This window comes from Eschrichtius robustus, chromosome 3 (genome assembly GCF_028021215.1).
Source record: "Eschrichtius robustus isolate mEscRob2 chromosome 3, mEscRob2.pri, whole genome shotgun sequence".
Classification (NCBI taxonomy): domain Eukaryota; kingdom Metazoa; phylum Chordata; class Mammalia; order Artiodactyla; family Eschrichtiidae; genus Eschrichtius; species Eschrichtius robustus.
In genome coordinates this window covers 75610156-75636602 of record NC_090826.1, presented here as the reverse complement: position 1 = coordinate 75636602, position 26447 = coordinate 75610156, and the positions used below count along the sequence as shown (strand labels likewise).

The following is a 26447-nucleotide window of genomic DNA, read 5'->3' as shown; positions in this document are numbered from 1 at the left end:
TTCAAAAACATTATATAATGTGATTGATTTTTAAATATTTTTCCAGTTTTATTGAGATATAATTGACATATAGCATGTATAAGTTTAAAGTGTACAGCATAATGCTTTGATTTACATACATCATGAAATGATTATCACAATAAGTTTAGTGAATATCCATCATCTCATACAGATATAAAATTAAATAGAAAAAATACATATTTTTCTTTGTGATGAGAACTCTTGGGATTTACTCTCTTACGTTTCATATATAACATGTAGTAGTGATAATTATGTTTATCATGTTGTACATATATCCTGAGTACTTATTTATCTTAGAACTAGAAGTTTGTCCCTTTTGACTGTCTTCATCCAGTTTCCCATCCCCTACCCTCCACCTTTGGTAACCACAAATCTGATCTCTTTTTCTATGAGTTGGTTTTTTTTTTTTTTGAAGTATAATTGACTTACAACACTAGAGTAGTTCCTTTTACACAACATAGTGTTCAATATTTCTATACATTTCAAAACAGTCACCACAATAAGTCTAGTTATGTCTAGTTACAATATTGCACATACAAAAATATCACATATTTATTGACTGTATTCCCCACACTGTACATTTCATAACCATGACTCATTTATCTTGCAACTGGAAAATAGTCTCCCTTACCTATGTCTTTCCTCCTGCCATCACCCTGCCTTCTAGCAACCACCTACTTGTTCTCTGTATCTATAACTCTGTTTTTGTTTTCTGTTTGTCATTTGTTTTGTTTTTTAGACTCCACATATAAGTTATATCACACTGTATTTGTTTGATTTATTTCACTTAGCATAATAACCTCTAGGTCCATCCATGTTGTCACAAATGTCACAATTTCATTCTTTTTATGGCTGAGTAATATGCCATAGTATATTTTTACCATATCTTCTTTATCCATTCATCTATTGATGGGCACTTAGGTTGCTTCCATATGTCGGCTATTGTAAACAATGCTGCAATGAACATAGAGGTGCTTATATCTTTTCTAATTAGTGTTTCCATTTTATTTAGATAAATACTTGGGAGTAGAATTGCTGGATTATATGGTAGTTCTATTTTTAATTTTAATTTTTTGAAGAGCCTCCATACTGTTTTCCATAGTGGCTGCACCCTTGAAATTGATTGAAAATCTTGAAAAAAAAAATCAATTTTGGCTATTTGGGGTCTTTTGTGTTTTCCATACAAATTTTAAAATTATGTGTTCTAGTTCTGTGAAGAATGCCTCTGGTATTCTGATAGATATTGCATCGAATCTGTAGATTGCCTTGGGTAGTATGATCATTTTAACAATATTAATTCTTCCAATCCATGAACACAGTATATCTTCCCATCTGTTTGTGTTGTTTTCAGTTTCTTCAGTGTTTTATAGTTTTCTGAGTACAGGTCTTTTACCTCCTTAGTTAGATTTATTCTATTCTTTTTGATGCAGTGGTAAATGGGATGTTTTTCTTAATTTCTCTTTCTGATAGTTTGTTGTTGGTGTACAGAAATGCAACATATTTCTGTATATTAACTTTGTATCCTGCAACTTTACCAAATTCATTGATGAGCTCTAGTAGTTTTTTTGATGGCATCTTCAGGATTTTCTTTGTATAGTATCATGTCATCTGTAAACAGTGACAGTTTTACTTTTTCCTTCCAATTTGGATTCCTTTTGCTTCCTTTTTCTTTTTTCCTTTTTTTTTTTTTTTTTTTTTTTTTGTCTGATTCCTGTGGCTAGGACTCCCAACACTATGTTGAATAAAAGTGGTGAGAGTGGGCATTCTTGTCTTGTTCCTGATCTTGGAGGAAATACTTTCAGCTTTTCACCATTGAGTATGATGTTAGCTGTGGGCTTGTAATATGTAGCCTTTATTATGTCGAGATAATGTAATTAATTTTTAATAAACTTGAGAACGAATTGATCCAAAGAGTATTGTCTTCAAAGTAGGCTCCTACTTTGGATTTTCTCTAAAAAGAATAGTCACTTTTTAAATTTTGACACGTTTCCAAACTACCTTCCCAAGAGGTTTCACCAAATTTACATGCCCACCACCGAGAATACTACATATTAATCCTTTTGATGTTTGCCAATCTGATAAATGAAAAAGTGTATCTCATTTTCTTTCTTACATTTTCCTGATTGCAACTAAGTAATTTGTATTTTTTCCTCTAGAAGTTACCTGTTCATATGCACTTTACATGTTTTTCTATTAGGTTGTTGTCTTTTTCTTAAATTCAATAATACCTTACATAGTTTAGATAATATGTTTTTGTTAAAGATGTTGCTAATATGTTACAAATATATTTCCCTTTCTGTCATTTATCTTTTAATATTGTTTATAGTATCTTTCACTGGACAGAGGTTTTAATTATTACAGTCAAATTTGTCAGTCTTTTTGTTTACATTCTAGGTTTTATTTGTTCATTAGAAATGACTTCCCTACATAAAGTACATAAAAATATTCTTCCATATCCTTCTTTTACTATTTTTATAGCTTTATTTTTACCCTTAACCCTTTTAAAGCATACAGAATTTTTGTTTTGTTTTGTTTTGTTTGCTATGATATAAGTTGTAAAGGACTAATTTTTCTTTTTCCAAAATTCTTAGCCAGTTGTCTCAATGCTATTTATTTATTTAAATTTATTTATTTATTTATTTATTTATGGCTGCTTTGGGCCTTCATTGCTGTGCACAGCTTTTTCTAGTTGTGGCAAGCGGAGGCTACTCTTTGTTGTGGTGCGCGGACTTCTCATTGTGGTGGCTTCTCTTGCTGCAGAGCACGGGCTCTAGGTGTGCGGGCTTCAGTAGTTGTGGCACACGGGCTCAGTAGTTGTGGCGCACAGGCTTAGTTGTTCCACAGCATGTGGGATCTTCCCGGACCAGGGCTGGAACCTGTGTCCCCTGCATTGGCAGGTGGATTCTTAACTACAGTGCCACCAGGGAAGCCCCAATACTATTTAATAAACAATCTATTTCCCACTTTCTGAAATGCTACCCTTACTGTAAGCTACTCTTAAATATTGGTCTGTTTTCATTTTCTCTATCTTCTTTTCTCGATTTTTTAGTGTGTTCCTGAGTCAGTACCACACCATTTAAATAGCTGTATCATTACAGTATCATTTGAGATCTATTAGGGCAAATACTTCATAATTTATATTTCTGAAAAATTTGGCTCTTACTATGATCTCTTTCCTCTTTCATGTGAACTTCAGAATCAACTCAGCAAGTTCCTTTAATATTGAATCATTCACTGTAGAAACAGCATATGTCTTTTTATTTACTTATATCTTGTATATCCTTCAATAAAGTTTTGTTATTTTCTTTATCTCTGTTCTTAACATCTGTCTTATTAGGTTCATTGTTAGTTTCTTACAGATTTTGTTGTTCTTAAGGTAATCCTTTTTCTATTACATCTTCTAATTGTGCTGTGTAAAAAATCTTTTTTTAAAACTTTATATTCATTTGAATGAATTTTGATGATTCTCAGGGTTCTTTAGGTAAATAATCATATCATCTCCTCATATTTATTATTCTTACTTATTACATTGATTAGAACTTCTGGTTAGTGTGGTATTTGGCTAGTCACATACTTATTCTGTGCCTTAATTTCCTTATCTCCTATTTATTTTGGCACTCAAATAGGAGAGTTGATATGGAAACTTTGATAATATGAAAGATAGGACATTTTTAAGAGTGTTATTTTTGCTTTTTTCAGTTATCTGAGTTATCTTTTCAGTAGTTTAGGAACATTTACAGATTTGCCTTTAACTTATATGTTTCCTCATCTGTGTGATATTGATAATAAGAGTAATTAATAGGGTGAATATCACACATAAGTTGTCAACCAATTCTATTTTAACAACTTTGACCAGAGCTGAAACTGTGTTCATCAAAGCATCTGAAACTATCAGTGAGTACAGAGTTCTTGATCCTATCATAACAATACTAAAAACTATCAGAATTCACTCTCTAGTATTTAGTGATGCATGTTTACCACAAACTTTGACAGATACAAACTACATTTCCAAGAATTTGCTGGAAGCCTACAGCATTCTGGCAACTGAAAGTATTTCTCTTAATATGATTAAGGATGTTCATACCAGAAGTAAACCAAAGAAACATATTTTTGTGGAACTTACGTGGTCCAGAAGTAAAATAAGATGAAAGTTGGAGAATTATGTTTTGTTTTCCCATTTCAGACTAGGTAAAGTATCATACCTTAAAAATCTAAATTTTAAATAATAGGAATACAAGGTTAATGATTTAAACAATCGTCTGTTTTCTTTCTAACGTTTACTTTGTTTTTAGGGACATTTAGGATTGATGGGACCTGCTGGAGAACCAGGAATTCCAGGATATAGGGTAAGCATTTCTAATTGGAAATAAGAAATGTATATTTGCATAAAAACATTACATGAAGATGTCATCCCAAATATATAAATTCAAATGAAATTTCCTGATAAACCTTTCTAACATATTTAGGTCTCATGCCCCTGTAGAGTGAATCCTGTTCTTCTTTCAGAATAGTGCAATATCTAATAGTGTGGCCATGATGGTATTAGGTAGAGCACATACAAATGATATGGAGACTGTCTACTTACTTGTCCTTCTGTTAGGGCCATGAAGGTCAACCAGGACTTTCTGGGTTGCCAGGACCTAAAGGAGAAAAGGTGTGTATGAATATATTGACTTATTTATCATAAAATTAAACATTGAATTCATGTGTTCTTTCTGAAAGTATGTATGGAAACATTTTCAAAGAATAAAAAAAGCACTTTCAACTTGGGAAGTATTATAAATTCTAGAAGAAAAATAAATATCAAGGGGCAAAAACTTAAATTATTAAAATGTCTTTGATAGGTTGTTTCAAGATTGAGGTGAAATGATATATGTTATAGTACTTTGCAATCTGTAAAAGTTTGTAAAACTAATATTAATTACTTACTGAAAGCAATTGTGAGACTATAGATTAAATGACCAACTATATACATTTATAGTAAATTTTTTTTTTTTAAACTCTCTAGGAGTTAAGCCAGCATTTTATTTATTTATTTATTTTTGGCTGTGTTGGGTCTTCGTTTCTGTGAGAGGACTTTCTCTAATTGCGTCAAGCGGGGCCACTCTTCATCGCGGTGCGCGGGCCTTTCACCGTCGCAGCCTCTCTTGTTGCGGGGCACAGGCTTCAGATGCGCAGGCTCAGTAGTTGTGGCTCACGGGCCCAGTTGCTCCGCGGCATATGGGATCCTCCCAGACCAGGGCGCGAACCCGCGTCCCCTGCATTGGCAGGCAGACTCTCAACCACTGTGCCACCAGGGAAGCCCCTATAGTAAATTTTTTTATGAATTAAGAATAACTGCAGCAGTACTCCTCTTGATTTGTAGTATCATTGGAAAACTGACACTTTGAGAAAATTAGTAAGCTGCTTTTTATGTAATTAAAGCAGAATGACACTTCCAAAGAGAACAATGTATGAATTACAACCATGTATAAATTATCATGTGCTAAGTTTTGTAGATAAAAGTTTTTCATTTGAAAAAGATAAAACCAGATTGCATATTTTATAACATATTAGGAAATAATAGGCTTCATATTTCAAAGTTTATTTTATTAATTTAGTTTTGTTTATAAATCATCTTCATCATAGGGTTATCCAGGAGAAGATAACACAGTCCTAGGACCACCTGGGCCTCGAGGTGAACCAGTAGGTTTTTCCTAAAATTATTTTGATGTTTTGAGATAAAACACAGTTACTACAATAGATTCACAACACCAATTACATCTGTTCAAGGAGTTTTATTTAGTTAGTTTTATAACATGGTTTTATACGAGAGCAGTATTTGCAGTCACATAATCTAAATATAAAAACTGTTTATATTCAGGTCAAGATCCTTAGCATAATATAGAAGTTTAAAACAGTAACTTTCCAAATCTAACTTTTGGCATTAAATTCATGATAACTTTTTTACAGAGATTATCAAAAAATCACACACTCTAGACATTTAGGGCAGATACTTCTTTATACATCAAATTCAGATTTATTTCTAACGGATTTTTAAAAATCTAATCTGTATCCTTTTCTATAGTAGTTTATACACAGTTACCAAATGATTGCAAAACTCATCTAACCGGTTATTAGAGCCACTGTTCTTTAAAGATTATCAGTCTGTAGTCTTCTAATAAGCATTTTAAGGACTAGCTGTAACCATGATTTTTTTAAAGTAGCTATTATATCTTTTATTATCTGAATAACTGTCTCTCTGTTCATGTTTGATTAAAACAATCTTAAATGCTATATGTAAATTAAATGGGTAAAACAAAAATGCCTAGTTCACAGAAATAAATATAATTGGTTAAATTTTCCATATTTCACATGATATCATATAGGATAAAAGAATCCTAAAACAGAAGAATCAGAATATATAGTCACTCCTGATATTTTGATCTGGCTCTTTGGAGATGGTTGAAAGGTATATACTTTGTTTTAGAAATAGGAAAGATTCTAGAGTTTTTCTGATAAAATCAAGCCAACTCATATAGAGGCAAACTCATCTAATAAGAATATATAAAATTCTTTATCAGAAACGATCAAAAAAATGAAAAGACACCTTCTGAATAAAGAAAATACTTTCAAATAATATGACCAACAAGGGGCTAATATCTAAAATATATAAGCATTTCATACAACTCAATAGCAAATAAACAAACCCAATTAAAAAATAAGCAGAAGACCTGAATAGACATTTTTCCAAAGACATACAGATGGCCAACAGGCACATGAAATGTTGCTCAACATCACTAATCATCAGGGAAATGCAAATCAAAACCACAATGAGATATCACCTCACACCTGTCAGAATGGGTATCATCAAAAAGACCACAAATTACAAATGTTGGTGAGGATGTGGAGAAAAGGGAACCTTGTGCACTGTTGGTGGGAATGTAAATTGGTGCAGCCACTGTGCAAAACAGTATGGAGGTTTCTCATAAAACTAAAAATAGCACTACCATATGAGCCAGCAATTCCATTCCTGGGTATATATCGGAAAAAAAAAAAAAAAACTCTAATCAGAAAAGATATGTGCACCCCAATGTCCATAGCAGCAATGTTTACGATTACCAAGATAATGAAAGCAACCTAAGTGTCCATCAACAGATGAATTGATAAAGAAGATATAGTATGTGTGTGTGTATATATATAGCATATGTGCGTATATATGTAGTATGTGGAGATTATTGTGCTAAGTGAAATAAATCAGACAGAGAAAGACAAATGCTGTATGACATCACTTATATGTGGAATCTAAAAATGAAACAAAATAGTGAATAGAATACAACAAAAAAGAAGCAGACTCACAGATATAGAGAGCAAACTAGTGGTTACCAGTGGGGAGGGAGGGGGGGGGAGAGGCAAGCTAGGTTTAGGGGATTAAAAGGTACAAACTGCCATGTATAAAATAAATAAGCTACAAGGATATATTGTACGACACAGGTAATATAGCCAACATTTTATAATTACTATAAATGGAATATAACCTTTAAAAATTGTGAATCACTATGTTGTACACCTGAAACTTACATAATATTGTATATCAAGTATACCTCAGTTGAAGAAAAAGAATTCCAAGTTACCCCAAAACTTATATAAATTTAGGAAATAAATCGTTAAGAGATGGAATGATATTTTTTAAATTCTTTATCCAATGTATTCTAGTCTCTCTAAACCTCTGAGAGACAAAAATATGGAAATTGTGCAGAAATATACAATGGAATATTAACTCAGCCATAAAACAGAATGAAATAATGCCATTTGCAGCAACATGAATGGACCTAGAGATTGTCATACTGAGTGAAGTAATTCAGATAAAGACAAATATCATATTATATCACTTATATGTGGAATCTAAAAAAAATGATACAAATGAACTTATTTACAAAACAGAAATAGAGTCACAGATGTAGAAAACAAACTTATGATTACCAGAGGGGAAAGCAGGGGGAGGGGGGCAGATAAATTGGGAGACTGGGATTGATATGTACACACCACTGTATATGAAATAGATATAACTAATAAGGACTGTACAGCACAGGGAACTTTTCTCAATACTCTGTAATGACCTATATGAGAAAAGAATCTAAAAAAGAGTGGATATATGTATATGTATAACTGAGTCACTTTGCTGTACAGCAGAAACTAACACAACATTGTAAATCAACTATACTCCAGTAAATTTTTTTTTTTTAAAGTAAATGGTAAAATGTGGGCAAGTGAAGTATAGTAGTGCTTGTTTTCCCCAGATTCTGGTATTCCAGGGTCAAAGAATGTCACTGAAATATAACAAATGTATTAAAAGTCTAGTATAACAATGGTCATTTTATCTAGTAGACATGGGACAGGTGTGAAAATTAATCCAAGAATATTCTAAATAATTAAAGCAGAGTCAGAGATTATTGTCTTTACATTATGTCTAATATCTTTATCCACACAGGAATAAGTTAAAATTTATCCATTAATGGTCCATAATAAATTTTATGGTTTTGCTAATAATTTCAGTTTAAGTTTCTTTTCAAACAGTAGGTCCTAATATGTGATAATTGATTTTTCAAGCGCATTTTAGAGTAGATAATTTGAACATCTTATCATATCAAAGATTTTATATTAGGAATGTTTAGATAAAGTTAAAAGTACAAGTTTATAAGTTTCTGCCTTAAGGATTAAAATGAATAAATGTAATTTCTTTTAGGTTAATTTATATCTTAATAATTAGAATTTCACAGAGTAAAGAATAAATAATATAATTTCTAATAATATAATTTCTAACGGTAAAGTAAGATTAGCTATTAGATACTTTTTAAAAGATGATTAAAGATAATATTTTCTAATTAATGGAATTAATTAAGTGACTGGTCCTGCTTAAATTTTTTTCAATCATTTTAACATTAAATAAAAATGCAAGTTATTTTGATATCTTATATAACATACTTTACTCATCTGAAAATTCACATTGTTTGGACTTCGTTTTTTCAATATTCTTTCTAGCAGAATCATTATGAGATTCTCTTTAAATAATTCAGTGTTATGACGTTCTTGGTGTCACTAAAATCCAATCCTTTGAAAATATTTAGTGGAACTAAACAAACTGTTGTACATTTGGTTTCATATTTTTAGGGAAAAAATATTCCACATTAACTGTATCATCTGCATTCACAAATACTTAGACCCATTAATTGTTTTTGCCTGTGGTCTCTGTAGGGTCCAATGGGGGAACAAGGAGAGAGAGGAGAGCCCGGAGCAGAGGGATATAAGGTAATTACTGTAAATTTCACACCTTGCTTCTAAATTTGAATAGGGTTCTCTGTGGTTCTGCTCAGTTGCAAATGAAAATAAGCATCACTGAGATAATTAGTAATGTCATGTTTTGGATCCCAGAAGAAGCTCTTTGTATTTTCTGTTCCTTCTTTCTAAAATTACCATCATCTCCTTCCACTGCTGCTTTTTCTCATCATTCAACTCTCAACCGAAACGTTACTTTCTGAGAGGCCTTCTCTAACTGTCCTTTCTGTCTGTCACTTTATATCTCATTTCTCTGTTTACTTTATGACATTTAATTCTATCTATATTATCTTACCACCTTTTTATACACTTGGGTTTTTTTTATTGTCTATATTCCCCCAACAAAATATAAGATCCATGAGAATAAGACTCTTGTCTTTTTCATCATTATATCCCCAGTTTCTAGAACACAGAGTTCCTGGTATATAGTAGAAATTCATTAAAGAGTTGTCAAATGGATGGATAAATGCCATTATATTCTTATATCAATTCTTATCCTCTTCCATTCTTAGAAGGATTTTAAGAGACCAGCTTTATCAGCTCAAATTATGTTAGGCTATGTATAGAATTTATTCAGTGTCATTATTTATTAGCACATTTGTATTGAGTGTGTTCTGTATTCCTGCCCTCTATCTCGTCCCTTTCTGTTTATAATGTCATATGCTAAACAAAATGGTCATTTGCTAACTCTCTCCCTATAGTTCTTGTCTTATTCCTTCGCTCACAACATTCTCTGCCTGCTCAAAAAATTATGTAATCTTTATTTACATAAATCCTGGCTGTCCTTTATAATCTAATTCAAACCCCCTTTTCCCCTGTCTATGCTAACAGCAATCTTTCCCTCTTCTGTAGTCCTATAGTATTTATTGTTGATAGAAGTCATTCAGTACAAATATTTTACAATCTTCTGCTACTATAGTTTTTGCTAATTATTTTTAATGTGCAGATATCTTAGCTTCTCAATTTGAATATGACTTTTTAAAAATTAATTAATTAATTTACTTTATTTTTGGCTGCATTGGGTCTTCGTTGATGTGCGCGGGCGTTCTCTAGTTGCAGCAAGCAGGGGCTACTCTTCGTTGCAGTGCGCTGGCTCCTCATTGCCATGGCTTCTCTTGTTGCAGAGCACGGGCTCTAGGCGCTCAGGCTCAGTAGTTGTGGCTCGCGGGCTCTGGAGTGCAGGCTCAGTAGTTGTGGCACACGGGCTTAGTTGCTCCACAGCATGTGGGATCTTCCCAAACCAGGGCTCGAACCCGTGTCCCCTGCATTGGCAGGCAGATTCTAAACCACTGCACCACCAGGGAAGTCCTGAACATAACTTCTTTCCTTCTTGTACAGTGTCTTGTTTTGAGCCCTGTACATAATAGTATATAATATGTATGTAAACATAATTCATTTTTAACAATGAATTGATGGGTTATTTGATCCAATATACACCTTTCTATGTAAAATTGCTGTGATCATGTCTGCAATGAAGACCTAGGTTGCCAGATTGAAGGGACAAGCTGGTAGGTAGATAATTATCATTAATACACTGATTTATCTCAGGCCTGAAATCTGAAAAATCAACTTTCACTTCCCAAAACTCTCTTTGAAACAAATGTTGAAGGTAGTTCTAAATGCTTGTGAAATTCTGGGGATGGCCATCTTATATTTTTTCTATTTTCAGAGGAACATATTTTAGAAGGTTTTTATATGTTCTGTCTCCAATTTACATAACATTTGTATCTACAGTGTTTCCTAATGCAAGGAATCCAAGTAGATTTACTTGAAATTAGCTTTTCTTGGGGTTGAGAAACCAACCCACTGCTTCCAGCATAATTTGAGAAGTTTCTTAAACTTCTTTAACTTTTTCTGTGCATAACTTCTCCACGCAGTCTCAGGAAAATCAGGTTCTAATAATATCTTCTTTTGGCCTCTACCAACTACAGTCACTAGCTACATCAGCATTGTCTGTTGGCAAACAAACAATTAACTATTCTATTGGGAGAAGAAAAGAATCTCTTCACCTGGCTAGGAAAAGAAAAATCCTGCCCCCATTTTTCTAGATAGTCATACATGCTTCAGAAATCCTTCATCAGAGGAAAACTTTTCCCTAGGCTCGTTATGGAATCTGTTTTTCCTTCTTCATTCCATAAATAGTCCTGATTAAGTCTTCAATTGTGGATGTTTCATGAGCTAGTGTGAGCCACATTTTCCTTTCTGTCTTATTCCATCCTATTTCTTAGGCTTTAGGAGTCATTTTATCATTTGTTGATAGATCTATTTTAAAAAGCCATTGAGCGCCAGACAATCACAGTAACTTCATTGCTTAGACATCTCAAAGTCACGAAATACCCACACTTGTCCCCTTCCATGTTTTTCCAAGCACAAGTTTGATTCATACAGGGGAACCATGCTTTATTTAGAGTTAGATTATTCTGTTGTAGCTTTAGGTGATATTTTTAAATGTTTACTTTTCTATGTGGGCATTGTAGACACTATCATTTCACTCTAGTAAACTGATGGTCAGAATTATTGTCAATCTTTTTTTAATTGTGCTAAAATGCACATAACATAAAATTTACCATTTTAACCATTTTAAATTGTACAATTCAGAGACACTTAGTGTTGTATATTGGCAATATTGTACAACCATCACACACTGCCTAGTTCCAGAACATTTTCATCACCCTGAAGAGGAAGCCCCATGCCCATTAAACAGTTACTCTCCTTCTCCCAACCTCTGACAACCACTACTCTGCTTTCCATCTCTATTGATTTATCTATTCTGTATCTTTCATATAAATGGAATCATACAATGTATAGCCTTTTGTGTCTGGCTTCTTTCACTTTACATAATGTTTTGAAGGTTCATCCATGTTGTAGAATGTATCAATTCTTCATTCCTTTTTATGGTTGAATAATCACCAAGCTTTTAAAAACACTTTTATGTTCACAAATATTCTTACGGTTGTGGTGAACTCATGATTATCCTCTTGGAGAAAAAAAAATGGAATGGGTAATGAAAATTTTGTTTCCATTTGGCTATGAACAACTGAAAGACATTTTGTAAGCCTTCTCACCATCCTTTTTTCTTTTTTCCTCTTGAAGAAACTGAAAATCACAAAAGTCAAGTGTCTTGCTCATTATCATCAGTAAATCATTATTAGGCATCATTGTATATGACACATTTTATGTGTTACATATAATTAAATCTCTGGTCCCTTCAGCATATATTTTAGTATCTGCCATGGACTGGGAGCTATGAATGTAACACGGGGCACCCAAGACACAGTCCCTGACTCCATGGATATCACATATACAAAATAAGAATATTTAATCAGTATAAAAGCAGATATAGTGAAATAGCCGTCATCCAGAAAACTATACATCACATAGGTCAAGATAAATTCATTTGAGGCTTGAGAGAGAGTCAGAGGACACGGTATGAATAAGAATATGTCAACATTCACTTTTTAAAGATATGAGCAGAAACACACAGATTAAGTCAGGCTAAACTAATGTGAGCCAAAGCCCTAGAAATACACTGAATAAATTATGTACTATCTTAAACTCCTTTTTACTTTGGTTTGGCAAAGGCCATAGAATTTTTTGCATACAATAAAATAACAACTAAATCCTCAATTGGCCTTCATTCCTTAGCATCAGACATACATATCCAAATAGCTATTGGACATCATCACAGAAAACACAGCATGTCCCAAACCATAGTATCATCATGCTGTCCAAATCTGATCCTCCTCTTCTTATGTCCTTAGTTCAGTGAATAGTGCCACCAGACATCCAGATGTCTAGTAAATGAATCTTCCCTCTTTCTATCTATCTCCTTCTGTCTCTCTTTCTGTCTCTCTTGCTTTCTCTTTCCTCCCTCCTCTCCCTCCTCTTTCTCTCCTTTCTCTATCCTCTCATTTCTCAACGTCAATTGGCCACTTCTTTTGGCCTCTTAAATATCTCTGGAGTCTATCCACTTTGCCCTACTTTAGCTTAGGCTTTCATCATTTTTTGCCTGAATTATTTTAATAGCTTACTAACTAGACTCCCTATCCCCAGTCATAGCCCTCTCAAATCCATTCTCCACTTAACATGTTGTGTTAGATCAACCTCCATTTATTCTCCCATGCTGTTTCCTCTGCAGAACACCTTCCTTTTACTTTACTGCCTGGAACACTCATCCTTTAAAATTCAACTTATTATAACTTCCCATATAAAATCCTCTCCAAGCTCCCCTTGGCCATCCAACTCATCTCACCACTAATATCATCAGGAAAAATCAATCACTTCCTGTAATCTTGCCCACATAGCTTTATGATAATATTATAAAAAACCTAATATTTATAATTTTTACCACTGCAGAAAAACAGTCTCTCAATTTTTATTGGGATGGAAAGGACCAAAGGAATTATAGTGAAGCTCCTAGAAAACAAGTTTGGTTTTCGTAAGATTTGTATCCAAACATCACAAAGCCAGGAGAGGCAGTTGGCTATTCTATGACCATTCTGAAAAGGTCTCTGTAAAACTACAGATAGAGTGGTGGCAATACCATAATAGGCCATGATGGTTTTAAGTTTTGTAGTTTATTCAGTATGCTTACTCTCACTTCACTTTGTAACCCCAGCTTTTCACCAATTGCTTCTCTCCTGAGCTGGCTTAATAAGTGACCTACAATAATCATATTTACTTGAATAAAGCTCCCTCTTGATTGACCTGATTCTGTTACTTGCTGACTCTGTTCATGTTCTGTTGGTAAAGGTCACACGTAGGAATCGTCTTCTCTTTAGTTATGGCTGTGTGCTATATAGAAAGCTTTCCAAAATAACCTTTCTGTCTTGCAACTGTTCTCTCCCTTAAACAGGATTCATTTACTTTATCAGGAAGTTGAATCTTAAAACCATGAACATTTGCCTCACAGAATGCAAACAAAGAAGGCTTCAACTGATCTTTCTGGGAGAATAAATATTGTTAGCCTTAAGTATGTAATCCCTTCTTCTCCTAGCCCAGAAAAAGGAGATGAGCCTAATAACTGTCCTTCCTATGGCATTCTTTCTGTAATACACAAGAAGAAAGGAATCTGAAGGGAAGAGGACAGTAGGGAAGGGGATAAAAGAGATTACGTGTGGAATTCTTCCTACATAACTCTCACCTGACATGCCCCTAGGTTGTTGCTAGTTTCTGTTTACACACTTGAAAGGTGTAAAAATGTGGTAGGCCAGCATTCCTTCCTAGGAGAACTGGGGTGATGACAGATCGCTGAAGTCAGAATCATTGATGTCTTGGCATATGCAGTAACGACTACCAGTCTTCAGCCCAGTAAGTCTACTATCTAAATGGCTGTGACCTTAGTTTGTAAAAATGGAGACCATAGTACACTGGAAAAGGGTTGAAAAAAGAAATTTGTTCTCAAACTCTTTATTCACTCGTTATTTGCTCTGTTAGTTTCCTGAGCCTGCCATAACAAATTACCATAGACCAGGTGGCTTAAAACAACAGAAATTTATTCTCTCACGGTTGTGGAGGCCAGAAATCCAAAAGCAAGATATCATCAGGGCTGTGCTCCCACCGTAGGCTCTAGGGAAGAATCCTTTCTTGCTTCTTCCAGCTTCTGGTGGCTAACAACCTCCCTTGTGGCTGCATCACTCCAACCTCTGCCTTTGTCTTCACATGGCCTTCTCCTTGGTTTGTATCCATCTCTCTCTCTCTGTGTCTACTGCAAGGACACTTGTCAGTGGATTTAGGGCCCACATGGATAATCCAGGATAATCGCCCTCTAAGATCCTTAATTTAATGATATTTGCAAAGACCCTTTTCTCCAAATAAGATCACATTCACAGTTTCTGAGGATTAGGGCATAGACGTCTTTTGGAGGGCCACCATTCAACCTATATGGAAAAAAAAAACAAAACTCTACACTCTTTCTCAGTCATCATTATATCCAGTGGCTATTATGTTCTATACTCTTTCCAAGAGAGAAGCATAATCTCTATAATATTTAAATTGAATTTTGCAACATTTTGCTACCGCTTTAAGTGATACTACTCTATTCTCTAAGTCACATGTCTTTATTTATTCTAATAATATAACCTTTTTTATTCATAGGGTCACATGGGTATACCAGGACCAAGAGGTGCCACTGGACAACAAGGGCCCCCAGTATGTTTTGAAAGCATTCTTTGTAATTCTGGTATTTAAAAACATTAATGTTAACATATCTTATTTGGTGTCTGCTTTATATGTGATTTCTGTTTTGGTTCCTATTAAAGGGTGAGCCAGGTGACCGGGGTGAACAAGGACTAAAAGGAGAGAGAGGATCTGAAGTAAGTTGAAATCATTTAAGACAATTTGAAACTTATTGCTGGCGTGAGAAAACAGGGGCACAAGGAGTTGCTGTTCATTGTAACTTAAATGATCATTCATTCTTTCAGAGCAAGAATCACCACAGGCCTCTAAACAGGGTGTTTGTTAATATTTGTGCTAAAACATCATTATTGATTAATTCGTGTGTTTCGACTGCCATCCAAAGTTCCCTTTACCAGCAGACTACTCTGGCTTTGAGAAAATTGCCTAGAGTTGTCCCAAACTCATTGTCCTTCCTTGGGGTTTCAGGCAGAAATACCGACTAGCCTTAAAACCAGCACTGCAGAGCAAAATTTTAGCAGTCATACCTATTTAGTTGCTGTAGTAAGGTAGGGGTAGAAATAGTTTAACTATATGACACAGACTCACAATTGGTTTAAAAGATTTTTTTCCATAACACAAGTCAATTATTTGTTATCAGGCGAACTAAAAATCTGTTGAGTTATTGAATTTAGCCACCTCTCTCCCTATATACCAATAAACGTTGCCTCAACCTTATGTAACAACTGGATTTGTAATTTGTACCATCACTTCATTGCTGCCCTACTTTTCATGGCATTCTGACTTTACCTGCTACTGATTTAAAATTAAATTCTTTAGAAAATGTACTGTATTTTAATAATAAATTAGGTGAGGATTGATAAAAAGTAATGAATTTGAGACCATGTTTCTCCTAATTTGTTAAACTGCCTTCACCCATACTTGTGTTTCCCATTTGTGGGAGTTAGTAATAAAATTGAGTTGAGTCGGATATCACATAGAAGCCATTTTAAATAGTCTTGGCAACTACCTAGTAACTTAATGTCAGGCTCCTCAATAAATAAGGACTAATAAATAGTAAATAAAAATATCCCATTGGGACTTACCTGGTGGCACAGTGGTTAAAAATCCACCTGCCAATGCAGGGGACATGGGTTCGAGCCCTGTTCCAGGAAGATCCCACATGCTGCGAAGCAACTAAGCCTGCGAGCCACAATTACTGAGCCCATGTACCACAACTACTGAAGCCCGTGTGCCCTAGAGCCTGTGCTCCACAACAAGAGAAGCCACCACAGTGAGAAGCCCGCACACTGCAACGAAGAGTAACCCCCTCTCTCCACAACCAGAGAAAGCCTGCGCACAGCAACAAAGACCCAATGCAGCCAAAAATAAATAAATAAATTTATTTAAAAAAAAAAAATCCCGGGCTTCCCTGGTGGCGCAGTGGTTGAGAGTCTGCCTGCCAATGCAGGGGACACGGGTTCGAGCCCTGGTCTGGGAAGATCCCACATGCCGCGGAGCAACTAGGCCCGTGAGCCACAACTACTGAGCCTGCGCGTCTGGAGCCTGTGCTCCGCAACAAGAGAGGCCACGATAGTGAGAGGCCCGCGCACTGCGATGAAGAGTGGCCCCCGCTTGCCGCAACTAGAGAAAGCCCTCGCACAGAAATGAAGACCCAACACAGCCAAAAATAAATAAATAAATAAATTAAAAAAAAAAAAAAATCCCATTGAAGGCAAGCCTTAATTTTAAAAAGAAATTCAAAGGAAGAATACAGTTGTCTCATTCGCTTAGAATTTTTAATACCCAAATTGGAAAAAGTAGTGAAAAAACCATGAACCTAGAACACTGCTACTACTTTCATGTGACTTCCTTATATTTGCATTAAGTGCCTAAGGATGCAAATGCTCTCCCAAGGTTTGATCCTAAAATTTCTAATCCTTTACAATTAGTACTTTCATATTCTCAATGTTTTCTTTTTCCTTTTTTGACATATCTCAGGAAGAAGAAATTTTTTTATGTTTCTTAGTATTTGTTAAAATTATGCCAATGAAAATAAAATATTCTTACTAGACAACTGCAGCTCCAGCCTATATGGTCAGCTCTCCCTGGGTATTGGAGCTGAAAGGTCTTGAGGAGCCATGGTTTAAATTCTGTATAATCCACGAGAATTAGTTCTTTTCCCACTTTGGGCAATGCTGGTGTACAGTCCGAGGTTACATTAAAAAGCCTCTTTGAATTTCAGATAGTAATGATTGCTACAAGAAAAATCACTGACTATGTGTTACTCACTAGGGACACTTTGAATGTCCAGGTGGATCCTACGGAATTGCCCTCATCTTGTTTTTGCAAAGCTTTAAATTTGTTTTTTAGATTTGGAAATGCCCTTTAAAATCGTTTGGACAACCCTCTCATTTTTCAGACGAAGAAATTCAGGTCCCAGAGGGATTATGAGTTACCTAAGATCACAGAACTAGTTAGCAACAGAACCAACACTAGAAACTTTATTTCCTGACTCCCATTATTATACAAAAGCCTTCTATTACTTTGAAGTCTTTTATAAATTAAGTTAAATATTAATTTTACTTAACCAGCTAATTCATTAATTGGTCTCTCAGACATGAAACTATGGAAACTATAAAGAAAAAGTTGGAGCAAGTCAGGTCAAAACCAATTGCAAACCACTACATTTTTTAAGAGACTTTTACAATGCAAATGTAGTGAACTGTCCCATAATGGCTTTCAAATACAGAGACTCAAGCCAAAATCTTACTTTCCTCCCAAAGCAAAATTCCAGATTTTAGTGAATTTAAATTTCTTGGTTAAAAAAAAAAAGACTTAACTCTCTAAATCTGTGTTTGTATTTTAAAGCTACCCTCTCTAACAAAGTTAGAACTAACAAAGTATTGTGATGACTGTCCTTCAGCTTCATTTGAATAAAAAATGAGTGTTTGGACTATAATGGCACATTTAAAATTTTCTGTTATCTAAAGAATTAGATTACCTTCTCTTGTAGTCTATGAAGTGGTACAATCCCAATGAATGGAATTCATTGTTTTAAATGGATCTGATTTCAAGTGGGCTGTTCTATTTTTCAAAGCTAGCCAGACAAAAGAGAAAGCACAATTTTACATATACTCTAAAGAATAAATATGAAATTCATTCACCTTTCCTATTATGAGAACAGGAAGTCTGTTGATTTATGAGGTACTTATATTTACATAAAATAATATGAGTAACTTAATTTTGAAAATAGCATAGAATGCTTCTAGTTTTATTATATTTGAATTCTGGGCATTAGTGGAAGAGTGATTTTTTTTTTTTTTTCCTTTTTATGACACCAACTCAATTAATCATCTACAAACACCTTAGATGACAACATACTTTCCTTGTCTTTGGCCCAATCTTTAATTTCCTGCTGAACAGACCATCTCTGTGTAGGATTAATATTTAGTAATGTTTGGCTCTTAATTTAGTTACAAGACTACCCAGCAATTCCAACTGCAAGATTTTTTTTAATGCACAAATTCAAAAAAGTACCAGTCTTCTACACTTTGTTGATCTTTATGTATTTTAAACCTCCATTGCAAGTCTGTCGTTTCTCTAACTAGCCTACTTCCTTTTAGTTATGGTGACAATAATTGTCACAAGGAAATCTTTCCTGAATTGACATCTAAAAACAGCAGAGACTGTTTTGTTATTTACTGTACGCTTTTTGTATTTAATAAGGAGATTTTGTCACAATTGTACCATTACAAGTAGCAAAATATACATTAAAAATAATTTTCATAGTCATAATTTTCCTTTAGTGTTATTCTGCTGGAAGCTGCTTCCTGATGTCCATCCGAGTATTAATAACATTCTAGTTTTCACGATGATAGACCCATGTATCTAGGTTTTAGAACAGTATTTAACTGTTCTGAAATAATCCCCAACATAATGGTCACCCTAAAATGTAATTGATTTGTGATGATATGAGAATCTCTTTGTTTTTATTTTGTATTTGAATGTTTGGAATAAAACACGCACATACATGCATAGCATATCTGAACCTTAAGCCATAAACTCAAGTATACAAAAAGTATAATTTTTTTTAATGTTCTTTGTAATGGAACTTCTGTCCTGAGTACCCATCCTGCCTGGTGGTAGAAACCTAATTGATGGAAATCTAGTCAATTGATTGCCTTTAACTCCATCCACTCAAATATCCTGCATTTGATTTAGAGTTTTTCCCATTCATCCTCTTTTCAAGTCTGCAGTTACATTCTGGGTGGCAATGGTAGGGAAGGGGAATAGGAAGTGAGACTGATCTTTAGCCATCATCTGTTCATACTAGCAGCCACTGAAATGTACATCATCCCTTTTGGCCCCCATCTGCCATCATCCCACCATGTTGGCATCTACCTTGGCCCTCCTGACAAAAGTTCTTTGATCCCTGTTGGCTTGTACAGCTATTTTCTCAACTCAGGTGCAAGATCTCCTTAGATAGGACTCTAAGGGCCATATGCTTCTGTTCTTGGCCACATGGAAGTAACATTCTACTGCTCCCCATACTATGCTAGGTGCTTGAGGGACTCAGACTTTCTCAGGCCCCCTGGCCTAGACATCTCATGCAGAAATTTCAACTCTATTGCTGCACTCAGTGCAACTTAGCATACATCTCAAGTGAGGCCTTTAGTCTCTCTAACCATCATCTCTGTGCCCACATCCCCACACTTATCTGCAGATATTATTGTTTTGTTTTGTTTAGTTTATTAAGTTTTATTTGAATATAGTTGCTTTAAAATGTTGCATTAGTTTCTTGCTGTACCGCAAAGTGAATCAGGCATACGTATACACATATCCACTCTTTTTTAGACTCACTTCCCATTTAGGTCACCACAGAGCATTGAGTAGAGTTCCCTGTGCTATACAGTAGGTTCTCATTAGTTACCTATTTTATACATAGTAGTGTATATAAGTCAGTCCCAACCTCCCAATTCATCCCAACCCCCCTCCTTCCACCCTTGGTAACCGTAAGTTTGTTCTCTACATCTGTGACTCTATTTCTGCTTTGCAAATAAGCTCATCTCTACCATTTTTCTAGACTCCACATATAAGCAATATTATATGATACTTGTTTTTCTCTTTCTGACTTACTTCACTCTGTATGACAGTCTAGGTCCATCCACATCTCTGCAGATGTCACTATTTTGTTCCTTTTTATGGCGGAGTAGTATTCCATTGTATATATGTACCACTTCTTCTTTATACATTCCTCTGTCGATGGACATTTAGGTTGCTACCATGTCCTGGCAATTGTAATTAGTGCTGCAGTGAACATCATGATGCATGCATCCTTTCGAATTACGGTTTTCTCCAGATATATGCCTAGGAGTGGGATTGCTGGGTCATATGGTAGCTCTATTTTTAGTTTTTTAAGGAACCTCCAAACTTTTCTCCATAGTGGCTGTACCAATTTACATTCCCACCAACAGTGTAGGAGCATTCCCTTTTCTCCACACCCTCTCCAGCATTTATTGTTTGTAAAATTTTTGATGATGGCCATTCTGACTAGTGTGAGGTTATACCTCATTGTAGTTTTGATTTGCATTTCTCTAATAATTAGTGATGTTGAGCATCTTTTCGTGTGTTTGTTGGCCATCTGTATGTCTTCTTTGGAGGAACCTCTGTTTAGGTCTTCCACCCATGTTTTGATTGGGTTGTTTGTTTTTTTTAATATTGAGCTGCATGAGCTGCTTATATATTTCGGAGATTAATCCCTTGTCAGTTGCTTTGTTTGCAAATATTTTCTCCCATTCTGAGGGTTGTCTTTTCGTTTTATTTATGGTTTCCTTTGCTGTACAAAAGGTTTTAAGTTTAATTAGGTCCCATTTGTTTATTTTTGTTTTCTTTTTCATTACTTTAGGCAGTGGATTGAAAAAGATCTTGCTGTGATTTATGTCAGAGCGTGTTCTGTCTATATTTTCCACTAAGAGTTTTATAGTATCCGGCCTTACATTTAGGTCTTTAATCCATTTTGGGTTTATTTTGTGTATGGTGTTAGGGAGTGTTCTAATTTCATTCTTTTACATGTAGCTGTCCAATTTTCCCAGCACCACTTATTGAACAGACTGTCTTCTCTCCATTGTATATTCTTGCCTCCTTTGTCACAGATTAGGTAGCCATAGGTGCTTGGGTTTATCTCTGGACATTCTATCCTGTTCCATTGACCTATATTTCTGTTTTTGTGCCAGTACCATACTGTTTTGATTACTGTAGCTTTGTAGTATAGTCTGAAATCAGGGAGCCTGATTCCTCCAGCTCTGTTCTTCTTTCTCAAGATGGCTTTCATTATTTGGAATCTTTTGTGTTTCCATACAAAGTGTAAAATTTTTTGTTCTAGTTCTGTGAAAAATGCCATTGGTAATTTGATAGGGATTGCATTGAATCTGTAGATTGTTTTGGGTAGTATAGTCATTTTCACAATATTGATTCTTGCAATCCAAGAACATGGTATATCTCTCCATCTGTTTGTGTCATCTTTGATTTGTTTCATCAGTATCATATAGTTTTCTCAGTACAGGTCTTTTGCCTCCTTAGGTAGGTTTATTGCTAGGTATTTTATTCTTTTTGATATGATGATAAATGGGATTATTTCCTTAGTCTCTCTTTCTGATCTTTCATTGTTAGTGTATAGGAATGCAAGAGATTTCTGTGTATTAATTTTGTATCCTCTGCAGGTATTATTGTTTCTACCCACCCCAGGACTTGAGGGCAGATTGGTGTCAAGGTCTCTTCTCAGAGATACCCAACGGTGTCTTAATAGTTTTGCTTCTCTTTTTACCTTTCTCCAACTTGAAGATTTTTTTTATATCCCCTTAGGTAGGAAAAACTTTCTCTTACATTATTATAATTCTTCTAAATATGTTCTTTATGGTACAAATTTTATGACTTGAATCCTTTATTACCTTGTTTTTTTATGTTCAACTATAGACTTTTAATATTTAAAAATCAGGCTTTTGTATTTAAAAATATATTCTTTTCAAACTATTCCCCCACCATGAGTTTCAGAGGACTGTTTTGAAATTCTTAAGCTAAAAAAGTTTATTTTGAAAATCAAAAGTTTAGAACAAATCTATCACTTTACATAAAAAGAAATACTGTGAAGGAAAACACACACCAGTTAACATATTTGAATATTATCACAATTCATATACTGTTTAATTAGTGCTATTCAAGACAACTGAAATCAGAACTGTTTTCAATATTTAAAACAGTCTTTATTTCTCTATTTTACTTCTTTATTGTATTCTAAAAGATACATTTATTATAGGGATCATATGTTCCAGAAATTGTATTTACTTCAACTAAACCCAGTTCACCAACTGTCCCCTTTTCTGGTTTCCTTACCCTTCGGAAGAATTTACATTAGTGACTTTTTAAAGCAAGTAAAATAGTTTTTGAACTATTTCAAGGTAGAACCCTTGATCCATATAGCTCCCTATCATCGAATTCTAACAAAATTGGATTTTTATCTCTTACAGAAAATGCCCTTTTTCTCTCTGATTACATATGCTATTTCTTCTTAAAACATTTAAGCTCATTTTCAGAAGATGTAACATCTTCTGAAATTGTTTATTTTGTTATTGTTGTCAAATTGAATCTTTAGCACAACTGTCTTCAGATTTGAATAACTTAACATCTCATTTTGGTGGAATTATCCTGTTTCTGAGAACTTTTGACGATTTCTGAGAAATGTGTCTGGTAATGGCAATATGCTTCTTTTTCTTATTTGTGAACTAGGTCACTCTTTTCCACCTTTTTCTTCTTAAAATAATATTAGGATATCATCAGAATAATGGCCTGATTTGCAAAGGCAGATTTCTGACTATCCTGGTAAACTGTTACTGCTGAATCAATTATGATTTAAAACATCTCGCACATGGAAAAACAAGCAATTCTGTGGGAAATAAAGATCTTTTCTTTGATTTACAAGTATGTTCTTCTCTGTGCTTCCAGATAAGCACATTTTAGGTTATTGGTTCATGTCCCTCAGTACACTGTAAGTGCCTTGTGAACAAGAGCTTTGATTTTGCATCTCCAGCACATAACAGAGTCCCTGATACCTAATAGTCAAGAAATGTTTACTGATTTAATTAAATAAGTACTTAACCACTTTCAGTAGGGAGACAAAGGCCTTGCCTGGAAGTGGGGACTTTTATTTAAATAATCTATTCAGTTCCTTTTTAGAACTATAATTTAAATTCTTAAATCATAGGATTTGGAGCCAGGTGGAAATTCATAGATTATATAGTCAAATTCTTTCATTTACAGATGAAGAAAATGACTCCCAGGAAAGTTAAATGGCAATCCCAATGATAAACAGCTAGTTAGTGGCAGGACTTGCTGTAGCCTCCAGGTCTCAGAGTTCTTTTCTACGCCTTCAGTTTAATTAAATTTATAGCAATGAGTTGACAACTGTGCTTCACATTTTTAGGGTCCTAAGGGGAAAAAAAGAGCTCCTGGCCCTTCTGGGAAACCTGGGATTCCTGTAAGTAACAGACCTTTTTCATCTTTATAGTTTTTCTAAATAGAACGTAAGCAAGCAGAAAAGTTTGGGGCCAATTATGACAAGTGTTGGATAAGTCAGATTGTCTTCAAAAAAATGTTTAAACCCATGCCGGAACACAGAGGGAACAAAATATGACCATGAGCTCAAAACCAAGCTTGGTGTTGAAATGGAAGTCACTGCAACTGAAGGTTGCTATTTTCCATTGCATGGAGACCTCTCTGTGGATTCATGCTACTATTCTTTGATGGTGAACCACTAAAAAACAGGCAACTTGGAGTCATGACTAAATGAATGGTGACGAAGGTCAGAGATTTTCAAGCATGACTGAAAAGACATGAGCTGGATTTTAATTGAAGAACTCGGCCTCTCATTTTCCTGGGAAATAGAACAGAAAGTCTTAGAAGAAAGCTTTAAATCTTTTCATCACAGAACAAAGATTAATTTTACCTTAGCCATCCGTTTCCTCTTTGGCCAAGCAAATATGTGTAGACTAGCTTATTAGCAAAGACTTCCTGCTGGTCTCCCCTAGCCAACAGCCTGTTTTGGGTGGCCTGTGTTGGTTCAAAAAAAGTAAAGAAAAGTGAACATAAATTATGAGCACACTGAGATCAGAGATTCCCTACAGATTAAATCCAGTTGCCCAAGAGTACAAACAAAATGTTCAGACCTTTACTCAGTCATATAATTATCTAATTCAAAGTGGCAACTAAAAGAGCCGTAATTTATTTCTTGGGAAAATAATACAATACAGAGTTTTAGAGATGGTGAATGTCAGCCTATATCCTAAACTGACAGGTGCACATAGCTGATCTTTTCTCCACAGCTGGATAGAGCATGGGCTGGTACAATGAGAAATACCAGGAAATTACAGTAAAGTGGGAAAGGTTACACAATAAATTGCTGATTAGCTTGGCATTTCAGTTTAGGGAACAGTTACCTGATCTGTTGTATCCAAATAGTAAATTATTAAGGAATCCAGGAAACAGGAAAATTTATCCTGGGACAGGGTTTTAAGAATGTAACCTCCCACCCCCCAATAAGTATAAAAGTGTTTGTCATTTAAACATCTGTACAGCATCTCTCTATAATCCAAGTAATTTTTAATTGCCAAGGGACTTCCGGGCCTCCCTGGGCCAAAAGGCATGCAAGGATACCCTGGAGCAGAAGGCATTTCAGGAAACCCTGGTAAAGTTGGGCTACCAGGAAAACAGGGACTTCCTGTAAGTAGATTGAATATTCTTTGCTCTTTATTTCTTATGCATAAGTGTCTCTTTACTAAGACCATAGATATTTTGGCTGTCTTTCTTAACTTTGACATTGGTTCAGATTGTGTTTATGATTTCCAGGGAATGGCAATGAGTACATTCTGTTGGATGTTTTATAACTAATAACCCATATTATTAATAATTTATATTATTTTTACACATATAAAAGCTGGTACATAGGAACAATAAAGAAGTAAAACTTTAAGGGCTACACAACCTAACTGTGTTTTGAGTTCATCAAATGTCTTAAGCCACCTTTGGAACATTTCAGGCTTGGCAATAACTCAAGGTAAGTTCTGCCAAAATCATTTTCCCTTTACTTTTATAGCCTCACTATTTTACAGAAATTGTGTGAATGTTTTCTCTATGTTCATCTAGTGGTGATGCAATGAGCAATGATGTAGATTACTATTTTTATGCAAATTTCTATCTTATTTATTTGATCAGAAATTTAAAAATGATATTTTTGTCTTCATTTAGCCATTTTCCCTCTTTCCTTTCTAAGGTCATCATAATCCAGATATTTATTGTTATCTCATGTTGTGTTTCCGTTTGAAATACAAGAATAATTAATCGCATATTTCAGTAATCCAGTAAATCCAGTAAAATTTATCCTTTTACATTTCCACTATTTGGATATGATTATCTATTGACCTGTTTTTCTTTTCTTAAATGAATCAATCCTAGTTGTTTATTCACATGTAGCATGGGACTGTAGCAAAACTCAAACCCAAATTAATATTATTCTTTCACTACGATGAATTATCTCATTTGTTTAAAAAAATGTATCAAATTATGACCCAGCCAATTTAATTATTTTAGAAATAAATATCTGGCCATATTCTATTTGGAAAGGTGAATATTTTTAAGGAGGCTTAGTATGGTTTCCATTTGCTTTGGAGACAGTATATCTGAACATCAGAGCATCAGGGTGTAAGCCCTAGAAAAATTTGACAGCCAGGCTGATGTTTTAATTAAAACATGTTTTCTAAACTTCTGCCATTAACATCAGTCTGGTTAAAAGAGGACTTCCATTTGAGATCCCAGTCTTAAAGGGAGCTCATGCCCTGAACCTTCATGTAGATGCTGCACTCTAGGCTCACCATATAAGAGTCTTAAAATGAGGTTGTGGAGTTTTAAAAATACAACAGTAAAACACTTTGAATTGGTCTGAGAGT

The 26447-nt window shown here is 34.6% G+C and overlaps 1 protein-coding gene across 1 annotated transcript in view; it reads left to right on the top strand.

Moving 5' to 3' along the window:
• COL24A1 (collagen type XXIV alpha 1 chain) overlaps positions 1-26447 on the top strand; it is a 384282-nt gene that overhangs the window by 298379 nt on the left and 59456 nt on the right. Inside the window, exons 41-48 of the mRNA XM_068540226.1 lie at positions 4314-4367; positions 4622-4675; positions 5650-5706; positions 9256-9309; positions 15433-15486; positions 15597-15650; positions 23930-23983; positions 25117-25224. Of these exons, the coding sequence (XP_068396327.1) occupies positions 4314-4367; positions 4622-4675; positions 5650-5706; positions 9256-9309; positions 15433-15486; positions 15597-15650; positions 23930-23983; positions 25117-25224 (489 nt within the window). The remainder of the gene's footprint in view (positions 1-4313; positions 4368-4621; positions 4676-5649; positions 5707-9255; positions 9310-15432; positions 15487-15596; positions 15651-23929; positions 23984-25116; positions 25225-26447) is intronic.